Below are 15,282 nucleotides of genomic sequence, written 5' to 3' on the forward strand. Positions count from 1 at the left end.
TAGTCACCTTTTACGGCAAGCATGGGTTGCTGAAGACCTATTCTACACCGGAATCTTCCCGGGTTATGTGGGGTCGGTCGTGTAGCCTAGTGGTTAAAGCGTTCGCTCGTCACGCCTAAGACCCGGGTTCGATTCCCGACATGGGTACAATGTGTGAAGCCAATTCCGGTTGTCCCCCGCCGTGATATTGCTGGAATATTGCTAAAAGCGGCGTAAAACCATACTCACTCACTCACTCACTCCCGGGTTATGTGACTATACAGACATGATATTTATGTTATTTGATCAGAGTATATTTAATCTAACACGTTATTTACTTATTGGTTTTGTATATATCCATCCTGTAAATACTTCTGTAATGACAGACAATAGAATCCATAAGGGTATAGAGTACTTAGATAAAAGCTTGTCTGCTGTGTTATATATGAACATCCAGGTTGCGAAATTATTCTTCCTGGTGACTATAATGCACGGTACGGTAATTTGAAAGATTTTATTATCGACGACAACAACAGATTTATTACATGTTTAGAAGACATGGAGTATGTATCGGATGTATTTGACGTGCCCCGCAGTACCAGAGATGATGTGTGTGATGAATACGGGAGGATCAAGTAGACTTTTGTTGTACGTTTTCTGTCCATATCGTAAATGGACGATTTGCTTGGGATAAGGAAGGATCATTTATTTGTTTTAAGGATTGGGGCGCTAGTTTGGTTGATTATGTACTATGCTCAACTTGTTTATTTGACAACATTTCCGACTTTAGCATCCATACTCGCTGTAAATCAGATAACTTTTTTATCATACTTACCCTACATGGATGTGATAGACAGGTCGATAATGTTTTTGAAATGCATGTAAATAATATTCCTAGATATACATGGAGAAATGAAATACGTGATATAAATAATCATAATGAACAATTGTGTGATTTCTGTACTGATGATGATGTAAATAATAGTCTTAATGGTGATATTACACAGGAAGAGATCGGATCGTCCATAAGAGATCTGAAGCAGGGTAAAGCTGCAGGACCAGATGGTATTACGGCTGACATGATCAATTGTGGCAGTCCTGTTTTAATTCCATATTTGTTAGTTATGTATAATAATATTTTGTCAACGGGTAATTTTTCATCCGAATGGGCTAAGAGTGTTATTGTACCACTCCATAAAAAAGGAATTTTTGACTGTGTTAATAATTATAGAGGCATATCTTTGAGGGATATTTTTGGGGAGTTATTCTCCTCTATTCTAAATGCGCGTCTTAAACGTTTTTCTGATCACTTTGACAGTATACCTGAGGCCCAGGCAGGATTTAGAAAAGGTTATTGCACAACGGATAATATTTTCACTCTGCAATGTCTTGTACAAAAGTATTTATCTAAAAGTGGCGGAGGTTTTTACTGTATTCATGTAGACTCTATTCATTTGATTCTGTTGATAGGAAATTACTTTTGTATTCAAAAATGAATAAAGGCGTTCATGGTAAATTATTCTCTGTACTGAGAAATATGTATTCGAATATAAAAGCAGCTGTAAGAGTATGCAACACTACTATTACTGATTATTTTTATAGTTTAACTGGAGTCAGACAAGGTTGTGTTATCAGTCCGTTTTTAATTATTTGCAATGTTTATTTCAGAATTTCAATCCATGATGGAAGATGCATATGTAAGAGGTACATTGTTTATTCATAGGTGTAGAATATTTGTTACTACTGTTATTATTGTATGCTGATGATTTATGTATTTCTGATGACAGTGTTATTGATTTGCAAAGAAAGATTGACATCTTATGTAAATGTTGTAAATCATGTGACTTACAGATAAATATGGATAAGACAGAAATATTAGTTTTTCGAAATGGCGGTTATTTACGACATTATATTATGAGAAGTGGTATTTTGATGGCGAGCTACTAAAGACAGCAACTTATTATAATTATTTAGGTATTATGTTTTCTACCAGGTTGTCATGGATAGTGTGTACAAATACTCGTTTCAAAAGCCATTAACGCTCTATTTGTTATTAAGCAATTACAGCATAAATACCCAAATATTCCTGTAAATATGTTAAGTTGTTTGATTGTAAAATATAACCTATTTTATTATATGGGGCGGAGGTGTGGGGCTTCCATGAAAGAGCTGTTATTGAAAGATTTCATAATAATTTTTGTAAATATGTATTGGGTGTTGGTAAACATGTACCGAGTGGTGCAGCTTTAGCCGACTGCGGTAGACATGGACTTTATATAGATTACTACCAAACATGTGTAAAGTACTGGTGTAAATTAATAAGAATGTCAGATGTTCGTTACCCCAAACAATGTTAGATACTTATTAAGAAGTTAGAATCAGCAGGAAGGAAGACATGGGCATCCTGTGTAAGATTGTTGTTATACTCTATGGTTTTGGATATGCATGGGTTAGTCAAGATATTGGAGATATTCTATATCTTCTGTCGATGTTCAGACAGAGATTAGAAGATTGTGGAACACAAAACATTTTAGTATTATCAATGATTCAAAACGACTTGCACATTATAAGAATATTAAGTCATTGCTGACTGCTGAATTTTATGTTACAAACATCAATGTCAGGGAATTAAGAAGATATATGTGTTTGTTGAGTTTGCATGAACTGCCGTTGCTTTGTAATATCAGATGTAAAGAAGCTATAACTGTTAACCGAATTTGTAGGATGTGTAATACTAACAGCATTGAAAATGAACTCCATTTCATATTTGATTGCGAGGCATATGTATTGTTGAGGGATAAGTACATACCGAAGTGGCATATTTCATCAAACATTTGTAAATTTCATAAATTACTGACCTCTAATGATGTGTCAATCCTTAACAAATGTGCTAAGTTCGTTAAAGAAGCTCTGAAATGTACATATGCATTTGATAGTAAGTATATTGTGTCATCTACCACCTAATTGCCATACATGTATGATACTGTTGTCTCAATTGGGTACATAGGCCGATGGCCTACAAAACAGAAATAAACTTCTACTTCTTCACTTGATTGGTTGGTTGGTTTGTTGCTTAACGCCGCACTCAGCAATATTCCAGCTATATGACGGCGGTCGGTAAATAATCGAGTCTGGACCAGACAATCCAGTGATTGATATCATGAGCATTGATCCACGCAATTGGGATCGGTGACCGTGCATCAACCAAGTCATCGTGCCTGACCACCCGACCCCGTTAGTCGCCTTTTACGACAAGCATAGTCACCTTTTACGGCATGGGTTGCTGAAGACCTATTCTACCCGGAATCTTCACGGGTCTTCTTCACTTGAACACTATTAACATGTAATTATTCCTGGCAATAGCTGTATCCTGCTTGTATCCAATGCATCAGAATCATAGAAACAGTTATGAATATCCTAAACAGGGTTTTTTTTTTCTTTTTCCGGAATTGACCATATGCTTCAATAAGGCAGTTTTTCTCTTACCGTTTTGGTGATCCACACAAATACAAACCTGTGCTTGACCAACATATGAGTGAGCGAATGAGTTTGGCTTTGAACAGCATTTCAGTTATATTCCAGGCGTGTCAGCTTAAGGAAAGCCCGAGGGAATGCAGGTCTCATATACGTTTACCACAAGGTGAATCCCGCAAAGTCCCGTGAGGATACGGGTTAGAATAGTTCTTCAGCAACCCATACTAGTTGTAAGATGCGAATGACGGGATCGGGTGGTCAGGCTCGCTGACTTGGTTGTTGCATGTCATCGTATCCCAAATGCGGAGATCGATGCTCATGATGTCAATCACTGGATTGTCTGGTTCAGACTCGATTAAGGCGCCTATGCTTGCCGTAAGAGTCGACTAACGGGATCGGGTGGTCATGCTCGCTGACTTGCTTGATGCATGTAAGCGTATCCCAATTGCGAGGATCGATGCTCATGATATCTATCACCGGATTGTCTGGTCCAGACTCGATATCGATTATTTACAGACCGCCGTCATATAGCTGGAATATTTCTGAGTGCGGCGTTAAACAACAAACAAACAAGTAACAGACTCGATTATCAACAGACCTCCGAATTCAGCAAAGACGAGTAGAGTACTGACAAACCTCAAAACATAATCATTGCTAACCGCAATCCGAACCCCCCGAACACAGGTTTCTAGCAAGCCTGAGGGACGCCACCCAGAACAATGTATGACGAAAAAAACAATTGTTATGACGTATTTTCATGCTACAGATATATCGTATATATTTCTGGGAATGATACCTTTGTGCATTGTTTCAATTATTTTTTAAATATTTTTTTTCCTGAATTTATCATAAAATGTATCATTATCCCCGAACCGTCTAGAAGCATGTGTTGTTTGTCTGTCAAGTATTTTAAAGAAAAGATAACGTAGCCATAAATACCTCTCAACATAATTCCACTTAATCCAGAATACATTTAACATTGCCATTATTAAGAACAGTTTATAGAATAATAAATTAATGCACTTAAAACTTTTACTTTTCTATGGACTCACCAGCAAAATAACGTTAAGTATATATACATCTGTAGCAGAATAGTCTGGTATGAAGAAAGCTTTGATCTTTGAAATTTCAAAGAAACTTCGTTACTGATATAAAATAATGTACAAGAGTAAATTGTGCTCACAGCAGACAGAAGTGACATCCCCCGGTTCTTAATCAGTTCAGATTGGTTCCGAATCCACTACAAGCGCTCTCGGGGCATTTCAATGCAAAGAGGGTCAAATATTATATTTACGATTAATCTCTTTTTGTAAAAGCGGAGAGAGAAATTGTAAAATTCCTTCATTTGGGGGAACATATTATTATGATATCAAACATGCATGAAACTCCAACTAGGATATCACACACACGAGGCGTAGCTCTAGCTAGGATCTCGTACACACGAGGCTGAAACTAGGTGTTACATAAATGATGCTGCAGCTAGGTGTCATACACAGGAGGCTGTAGCTAATACCATACACACGAGGCTGTAGCTTGATGGCATACACAGGAGGCTGTAGATGGGTGTCATACACACGAGACTGTAGCTAGGTGTAACATTGTTTATGGTGCAGCTAGGTGGTGTACACAGGAGGCTGTAGTTGGGTGTCATACACAGGAGGCTGTAGCTAGGTGTAACATTGTTTATGGTGCAGCTAGGTGGCATACACACGAGGCTGTAGCTTGATGGCATACACAGGAGGCTGTAGCTGGGTGTCATACACACGAGGCTGTAGCTAATACCATACACACGAGGCTGTAGCTAATACCATACACACGAGGCTGTAGCTTGATGGCATACACAGGAGGCTGTAGATGGGTGTCATACACACGAGGCTGTAGCTTGATGGCATACACAGGAGGCTGTAGTTGGGTGTCATACACACGAGACTGTAGCTAGGTGTAACATTGTTTATGGTGCAGCTAGGTGGTATACACAGGAGGCTGTAGCTGGGTGTCATACACACGAGACTGTAGCTAGGTGGCATACACACGAGGCTGTAGCTTGATGGTATACACAGGAGGCTGTAGATGGGTGTCATACACACGAGACTGTAGCTAGGTGGCATACACACGAGGCTGTAGCTTAATGGCATACACAGGAGGCTGTAGCTGGGTGTCATACACACGAGACTGTAGCTAGGTGTTACATGTATGATGATGCAGTTAGGGGGCATACACAGGAGGCTGCAGCTAGGTGTTACATGTATGATGATGCAGTTAGGGGGCATACACAGAAGGCTGTAGCTAGGTGTTACATATATGATGCTGTAGCTGGGTGTCATACACACGAGGCTGTAGCTGGGTGTCATACACACGAGGTTGCAGCTAGGTGGCATACACAGGAGGCTGAAGCTGGGTGTCATACACACGAGACTGTAGCTAGGTGTTACATGTATGATGATGCAGTTAGGGGGCATACACAGGAGGCTGCAGTTAGGTGTTACATTTTTTATGCTGTAGCTTTGAGTCAAACACACGAGGCTGTAGCTAGGTGTTACATATATGATGCTGCAGCTAGGTGGCATACAGACGAGGCTGTAGCTAGGTGTCATGCACACGAGGCTGTAGCTAGGTGTTACATATATGATGCTGCAACTAGGTGTCATACACACGAGGCTGCAGCTAGGTCTTACATTTTTTATGCTGCAGCTATATGTCATAAACACGAGGCTGCATCTAGGTGTCATACACAGGTTGTAGCTAGGTGGCATACACACGAGGCTGTAGCTAGGTGTAAAAATGTTTTGATGGTGCAGATAGGTGGCAAACACAGGAGGCTGTAGCTAGGTATTACATTTGCTATGCTGTAGCTAAGTGTCATACACACGAGACTGTAGCTAGGTGTTACATGTATGAAGCTGCAGTTACGTGGCATACACATGAGGCTGTAGCTAGGTGTTACATTTTTTATGCTGTAGCTTGGTGTCATAGCTAGGTGTCATACACACGAGGCTGTAGCTAGGTGTTACATATATGATGCTGAAACTAGGTGTCATACACAGGAGGCTGTAGCTGTGTGGCATACACACGAGGCTGTAGCTGGGTGTCATACACACGAGACTGTAGCTAGGTGGCATACACACGAGGCTGTAGCTAGGTGTTACATATATGATGCTGAAACTAGGTGTCATACACAGGAGGCTGTAGCTGTGTGTCATATATACGAGGCACACACAGGAGGCTGTAGCTGGGACTCACACACACGAGGCTGTAGCTAGGTGTTTCATATATGAGTCTGCAGTTAGGTTGCAGACACAGGAGGCTGTAGCTGGGTGTTACATTTTTTATGCTGTAGCTTGGTGTCATACACACGAGGCCGTAGCTAGGTGTTACATATATGATGCTGCAGCTAGGTGGCATACAGAAGAGGCTGTAGCTAGGTGTCATACACACGAGGCTGTAGCTAGGTGTTACATAAATGATGCTGAAACTAGGTGTCATACACAGGAGGCTGTAGCTGTGTGTCATACATACGAGGCTGCAGCTACGTCTTACATTTTTAATGCTGCAGCTTGAGTCGTGCACACGAGACTGTCGCTAGGTGGCATACACACGAGGCTGTAGCTAGGTGTGATATTTTTTATGCTGTAGCTAGGTGGCATACACACAAGACTGTAAGTGGGTGGAATACACGCGAGGCTGTGGCTAGGTGGCATACACACGAAGCTGCAGCTAGGAGGCATACACACGAGGCTGTAGCTGGGTGTCATACACACGAGGCTGTAGCTAGGTGGCATACACACGAGGTTGTAGCTAGGTGTTACATATATGATGCTGCAGCTAGGTGGCATACAGAAGAGGCTGTAGCTAGGTGTCATACACACGAGGCTGTAGCTAGGTGTTACATAAATGATGCTGAAACTAGGTGTCATACACAGGAGGCTGTAGCTGTGTGTCATACACACGAGGCTGTAGCTAGGTGTTACATATATGATGCTGCAGCTAGGTGGCATACAGACAAGGCTGTAGCTAGGTGGCATACACACGAGGCTGTAGCCGGGTATTACATCTATGATGCTGTAGCTAGGTGTCATACACACGAGGCTGTAGCTGGGTGTTATATATATGATGCTTCAGATAGGTGACATACACACGAGGCTGTAGCTAGGTGTTACATATATGATGCTGTAGCTAGGTGGCATACACAGGAGGCTGTAGCTAGGTGTTACATATATGATGCTGTAGATAGGTGACATACACACGAGGCTGTAGCTAGGTGTTACATATATGATGCTGTAGCTAGGTGGCATACACACGAGGCTGTAGCTAGGTGTTGCATATATGATGTAGCTAGGTGTCATACACGAGGCTGTAGCTATGTGTTACATATATGATGTAGCTAGGTGTCATACACGAGGCTGTAGCTAGGTGTCATACACACGAGGTTGCAGCTAGGTGGCATACACACGAGGCTGTAGCTGGGTATTACATCTATGATGCTGTAGCTAGGTGGCATACACACGAGGCTGTAGCTAGGTGTTACATATATGATGCTGTAGCTAGGTGGCATACACAGGAGGCTGTAGCTAGGTGTTACATATATGATGTTGTAGCTAGGTGGCATACACGAGGCTGTAGCTAGGTGGCATACACACGAGGTTGCAGCTACAAGTAGGTGTCATGCACACGAGGCTGTAGCTGGGTGTTACATCTATGATGCTGTAGCTTGGTGTCATACACACGAGGCTGTAGCTGGGTGTTACATATATGATGCTGTAGCTAGGTGACATACACACGAGGATAACCATAACCGATTATTGGCGATTAACATTACACTGTGCACGACAAAAGTAATATTGTGTGAAGTGTTTAATTTGAAATGAAACTTAAAATCAATAAATTTAATTTTTGCACGAAATAGAATTCGAAGAATTGATACAAACATCAACTTCTTGAACTCACTGAGCTAATCCTATATGATAAAATAAATGTACCGGTACAAATTTTGTTGATGGAATGAGACAAAATAAAAAATAAACTAAGCAGCATATGTCGTTCACTGTAAAGAGGTTAAGGTATGTGATGTGTCATTTTTTACATCAAATTGAAAGCCAAATATAAGTTTGCTGTTCCTTTAGCAGGACAATAATTAATTATTTGTTTGATTTCAGAATGACAATAGAAACCATGTCAGAATAATGAAATAACTAAGGTTGCAATCTGTGTCTGTAAATACATTCAGTTCAGAGTGACAAGATTAGATTTAAGTTGTCTTCTTTCAAACTTGTGTATATGTTCCTTCTTTGATACTGACCACTGGCTACCAAACTATTTATACACCAAATCTACTAAACAAAATGAATGGTATACATTTGGCAACCTCCAGGATAATAGTTAGTGGGACAGATTTTCAAATGTACCAGTAAGTGTGTCTGGTCTAAATAATGAAGTTCATGCAGATAAATGTATGATTTGATAATACTTATGACCAAACACAAATATCAAAGTAATCTTTTCATAAAGTTTCAAAAATATATATACAAATATATATTTATAGTCTATTTACACTCTATCTTGTGATGGATATATGTAAATATGACATTGTTTATGAATTATCCAAAACTGATTATATATACCATATCATATATGTAGATTATCAAGTTTTTAATGGGAAAATCTGAATTTCGAAGGAAGAATTGAAATTATGTCATTGTAATATGATGTCAATTATCAAATCATTGAGATATCTCACACAAAGTTCAGCATGCATATTACCAACATCTGATGATATTATCTGCCAGCAATCGTAAATAGTCTTTTTTGGTACCAAACTCAAATTTTACCCCAAAATGGAATAAATTTCATCTTGGAGAATTACTAATATTCCCACAGTCTATTCAGTCAGTAATATAATGTAAAAGTGCGTCGGGAAAAAACATATCATCCCTATACATTGTTATTTTTTCTATGTTTCCAAAACCGGACGTTTAAGGAATCTATATTATTCTAATTTGGACAACATGGAAACCAAATAATTAAAAGCAATTCTTATATCTAGAACAGGCAAATAAAATGTGTGTTGGTTCAATTAAATAATTCTTATTTATATTTTAGTCGGATATTTGCGAGTGCCTGATATATAGCTATCTAAAATCATATGGTTTCCTCATATTTAACAATCTGGATTTCTCATATTTAACAAAGAAAAACAAACCAAGATTTTCATGTCTTTATTTCTCACAATATAAGCTTGTTTATCGTCCACTTCAGTTATTTAGACATTAAAAATCTTAACATAACCCAGGTGTCTTTGTCAGTAAAAGGCACCTAATTAAATTCCAGGATAAAATGATTTTCTTGCTTGTAAACAAATGGTACAATTTGGGTTTTTAAGGATAGTTTTATTAAAACATCATGAGTCAAAAATATTGGCCATTTTGTTGAGTTCCTCGTCCTATTTAAGTGAAACGTGACAGGAAGCACGTTGTAACCGGTTTGTTACTGTCAGCGGAAAGCTCCTCCAGACATCCATCACCTGATACTTCATTGTGTTTGACTATCTGGACTCAAAACCTGAAATAAATAATTCAATAATGATGTAATAATATTTCTACTTCCATGATTTTTTATAAACAATGCATATTCACCTTCTCTAAAAGTATTGCTTATTCAGAAAACAACATTCTTCAGAAATACAGAAATTTTATGATTAATAATAAATAATACATTACTTGGCATTTGCTTGCTGGTTGGTTGGTTGGTTTGTTGTTTAACGTCGCACTCAGCAATATTCCAGCTATATGACGGCGGTCTGTAAAATAATCGAGTCTGGACAAGACAATCAAGTGATTGACATTATGAGCATCGATCCACGCAATTGGGATATCAATGACATGTATCAACCAAGTCAGCGAGCCTGACCACCTGATCCCGTTCGTCGCCCTTTACGATAAGCATAGTCGCCTTTTACGGTATATTGTCAACTGAGATGTATTAAGGCGGTGCCAACAAGGGGGGTTAAAGTAGTGTAAAAATATTGCCCCCCTGACAGTGGCACGTGAGTCCATCTATATTGAAGTATTAAATATCAACTAGTGTTTTAATTCCTTGGTTGTGATTTGACTTTTAATATTGGTTAGCTTTAAATACAACCACTTGTGACGGCATAAATCCTGCTGGGAATCATGCAGGAAGCAAAATCTCTGTAAGTCCCCATGATCCCCAGTTGGGTGGTTTAGCTTTGATTGCCAGTTTTTAATTTATATTAATTAATTGACTGAAGAATTCTTTGTTTTAATATAGATTAGGTTTGTGTTATATCTTAACTGTGATATTTACCTTACTGTTTTATTGTCCTTTGTTGACAGGAATTTTATTATAATGAACTTGTTCTCATCGGGATATGGCTGCAATATTGCCGATGCGATGTAAAATTATAACTCACTCATTTAAATATTTACATACCGTTTATGTAATAATTGAGTTGAAATATTACACCTCATGCTATCTGTCAACATTGTCAATTAAAATAACTACTGTTCACAATCACAGCAGCACTGGTAGATCTTGAGGTCTAATATTTTATTGGAATGTAGTGGAGTCAATTACAATTTACATCAAATACACAACTGATGCATAATTCTGATTTGTTTATGATTATAAATTCTCAATGGGTTACAATAAGATAAATAAAATCAACACATCAATTTAGTTAGTTTCGGACATCTATCTAGATGTGGTTAAAAGGTTAATGTTTTCTACTCGACTTCTAATACAACTCGCAAAGTTATTCAAACTCACACCTTGACTAAACACACACAAAAATAGTTTGGGTTGATAGTTTGTAAACAATGAATTATTCTTTACACGATCCAAGTAGTAGGGTTCACTCAAGGATTTTTTTTACATAGGCCTTTTATCTGAACATTTCAAGTATTCCAGAGGTACGCCCAAACATCACAATGTTAAAATGCCCATTGTATTTGAAAATGTAGGCCGTTTTCAAATTTAGGGGCTAAAAGCACAAGGCCCCATCCTAGAATTATCCCTGCCAGTAGGATTTGCATGAAGTCTGATCAGCTACCATAAACTGCACTGGGAGTTACCAGGTGGTCGTGACTATTTGAAATTGAAATCACAACAGAACGGCCAGACTCACTTGCTACATTTATATCAGTAAGGTGACCAGATAACCGTAGACTATTTTGTCAATAATAAGAATAAGAATAATGTTTAATACTTCCGATAAATGTTGCCGTGATAGTACCGGGAAAAGGTTAAATTGTCATAGTTTATCCCGATTGCGCGCCTTGTTGACATCTCCATGTGTAACATGTGCTATCCAGCCTTCACCTTCTGCACTCCAAATCTCGCTTTCAAACCGGAAGTAGCGAAGTGTGAAAAAGGTCAATAACGTAACCGTGTAACGTTATTTCACAACGTTATAACAACATTACACATTTACGTTGTGAAAACGTTCTGCCTCAGGCATCACAAAACGTTTTGTAACTACGTTTCTGAAACCTCGGTGAAACGTTATATAGTTTGCTTCTTGATAGTCATATAGGAATAGAACTGCTTCTTCAGAATACCAGGTCAGTAATGCATTACTTTGCTATATACATATAAACTCTTAATACTAAAATGTCCAGAACGTAATTGCGTCTCTCTTTGACAATGTTAGTAATACGTAGCAACAACTTTGCACATTAACGTTGTGATAACGTTGTGTGCATTGGACATCACAAAACGTTTTAGTAAATAATGTTTAGGAAACAAATTTGTATGCGTCCTTGATGCCTGTAGTAGATAAATATATGTGTTGATTTATTTGTCACAGTGAGCAGCAGATTTCTAAGTCAGGGCCGGCAGCTTTAAAATCTGGGCTCTAATGACAGGTTGGCATAATCGCGAATGCAACATTTACCTTTACCCAGCTAAATTGTTTAAGCATAAGGCGCTGTAAAGAGGGTGGACGATTCCAAACAGTCAGTACTTCATTAAACAATGGCCAATTGAAGAAATATGTTTTGCACATGTATTACTGATAGAAAACTACACATTTCTATGTAAAAACTGTCTGATGTTTTCAACCATATGAAGGTTAGGACCAAAGCGAACACAAAATTTGTATATATTTGTGAACATGCCTGAATTACGTTATTGAAGGTTGTTTACGTTTCATATTAGGAACCTTTATAAATCGTTAAATTTGAGCAAATTGATTTCAATAATCATATTTGTGATATCTTAATTTTAACTCAGTATAAATTGGAAGGTTTTTTATTTGCAAATAACAGCGCAATGGTTAATTATCTTCATTTTCTGTTTAATATGACAAGACAAAGACAAAAAACGATCGTGAATTCTGTCAGCAATATTTCAAGCAAGAGCAAAGGGCACCGGATATGATATTGGTTGGTTGGTTGTTTTACGCCGCACCCAGCCATATTCCAGCTTTATGACGGCAGTCTGTAAATATTCGAGTCTGGACCAGACAATCAGGTGATTGATATCATGAGCATCGATCCACGCAATCGGGATCGATGACATGCATCAACCAAGTCAGCGAGCATGGCCACCCGATCCCGTCAGTCGCCTCTCACGACAAGCACAGTTGCCTTTTACGGCAAGCATGAGTTGCTGAAGACTTATTCTACCCCGGATCTTCACGGGTCGCTTATAAACTACCAAGTCAGCGAGCCTGACCACCCGATCCCGTTAGTCGCCTTTTACGACAAGACTTATTTTACCCCGGATCTTCACGGGTCTTTTTTTTAAATCAAGGAAATGCTTATGCGATCGCATCATGCAAATAATTCACCACAGACACAAAAAACAGTGACTGCTATTATGTTGTCTTGATTGATTGTTTAATACTTCACTTAGCAATATCCCAGCTATATATGACGGTGGTCTGTAAATAATCGAGTCTGGATCAGTGATTGACATCATGAACATTGATCCACTCAATTGGGATTCAGTGGCATGCATCAACCGAGTCATTCTGACCACCCAATCCCATTAGTTGCCTCTATTACAATAAGGATAGTTGCATATTACATCAATAAACAATTAAAAGTTATACTCGGAAATCTCATGCAAAAGGGGTGGGACACCCAAGTAGGAAGCAATGAACTTCACGAATTAAAACCAACAATCGGTCATACCTACTTGGGTTGTCAGTCAAGACATGACGATGTCGTATTGGCCACAGTCGGTTTACACACGAATATCTGCTTAAGACAGATGAGAACGAACCTCCTAAGTGTATCCCTTGTGATGAAAGGTTCTCCGTCAAGCATATGTTGCTTGACTGTGTGGACTTTGCAATCGCAAGGGATTCACATTATCAAAGCGTAAATCTGAAAGATCTCTTTTCCCGTGTCAGCGGGCATCTTATCATCAGGTATTTGAAAGAAATTGGTCTGTATAATAAATTTTAAATATGAAAATAAATAAATAAATACTTGTTTATAAGTTTCGTGCGATGCTATTAGCAACTTACATTATTGAAGACTCTGTCCAGGAGGTTAACGTAGCGTAAAAATCTAGTCCCCCTGTGTGGCACGTTATACTATCATCATCGATGTAACTATCATCAACCAGTGTTTTTAAGCCAACTCATTGATGAGTATTTTTTAATATTGTCTAGTATTATGCACAACCACCAGTAGCTAAAGTGATGACGTAAATCCTGCTGGGGTGTCATGCAGGAAGCCGAGGTACCGTAAGTCCCCATGATCCCCACTGAGCTCGAGGTGGCCTAGCTTTGGTTACTGGTGGTTACTGGTGGCCTATATAAAACGTTTTTAGCCCGTGTTTTATTGTTATGCTCAAATATGTTTCATAAATTGTTTTTAAATATCGTATGCATGCTCAAGTATGTTTCATGAATTGATTTTAAATATTGCTTTGCATAAACGACTCAATTATTAAAATATTAAATTTGGTCTCCTCGCTATATAGCTGAAATAATGCCGATGCGACGTTAAATTTTAATTCACTCACTCTCATATTACATCAAGCATGGGTTGCTGAAGACCTATTCTAACACGGAGAATGATACTATGAGCAACAATTCATGCCATCTTGATATGATGCAAAAGTTATACACAGAAACTCAAACAAACAATGGAGGAGCTTGATAAAGTTATAACCATTAATGGCCGTGACCGCCATACTGAAAATCAGATTCGAACCTCTTTAACAAATCAGGGCATCATCTTTGATGGGAATAAATTTGACAGTTTCAGCTTCGTTGGATGCAGTGTTTTCTTCGGAGAAGATATTTATGTCGGAAAAACAGTCAGCTAAAATAAATTTGAGAAACTCTCAAGATTATTTTACAGCAATACCTTTCCTATTGATATGGCTGCCTCCGTCCTCCAGGCCCTTGCTGTCAATGAGAGTCCCATCAAGGTAGCCTTGACCTTGAGGTAATCCTGTCTTGTTCTCAACAGCTGTCATGATGCTTTCAGCCTGTGCTTCAGATGGCCATGCTAAATGACGAGCACTGAGATTGCCTACAGACTTACAATCCGATGTTGATGTCCCTCGTCAATACCAAACTTGTCTGCAACTTCTCTATAAGATTCCCTGGTACCCAGGAACCACAAAGATGACAGACCTTACCTTCAAGAGACTATGATACGCATCTACCCATGGAGCTGGCTATTTCTCCCGTGAGAATCTTCGATAAAATTTCAGTTATATCAATGTATATCATGTAAACTTATACCAGTCACTGAAGGAAAACAAAGTTAATTAAGAGTAACTTCCCTTATTCAAGTCTATCCTTATAAGTAACTGCAATTAGTTTGAAGAAAAGGGTATGATGAGTTCATG

General features: G+C 38.6%; 1 protein-coding gene across 1 annotated transcript; it reads right to left on the reverse strand.

Annotated features, from left to right (window-relative positions):
- Positions 1-5,228: 5,228 nt before the first annotated feature.
- LOC139451879 (keratin-associated protein 10-11-like) lies at positions 5,229-14,904 on the reverse strand. The gene is made up of 4 exons (XM_071233174.1): positions 14,793-14,904; positions 7,848-8,073; positions 6,991-7,329; positions 5,229-5,922 (listed from the first exon to the last, which is right to left on the reverse strand). The coding sequence occupies exons 1-4, from the start codon at positions 14,902-14,904 to the stop codon at positions 5,229-5,231; spliced, it is 1,371 nt and encodes a 456-aa protein (XP_071089275.1).
- Positions 14,905-15,282: the final 378 nt, after the last annotated feature.

This window comes from Haliotis cracherodii, unplaced genomic scaffold (assembly GCF_022045235.1).
Source record: "Haliotis cracherodii isolate W230 unplaced genomic scaffold, xgHalCrac1.p SCAF_9, whole genome shotgun sequence".
NCBI classification, from domain to species: domain Eukaryota; kingdom Metazoa; phylum Mollusca; class Gastropoda; order Lepetellida; family Haliotidae; genus Haliotis; species Haliotis cracherodii.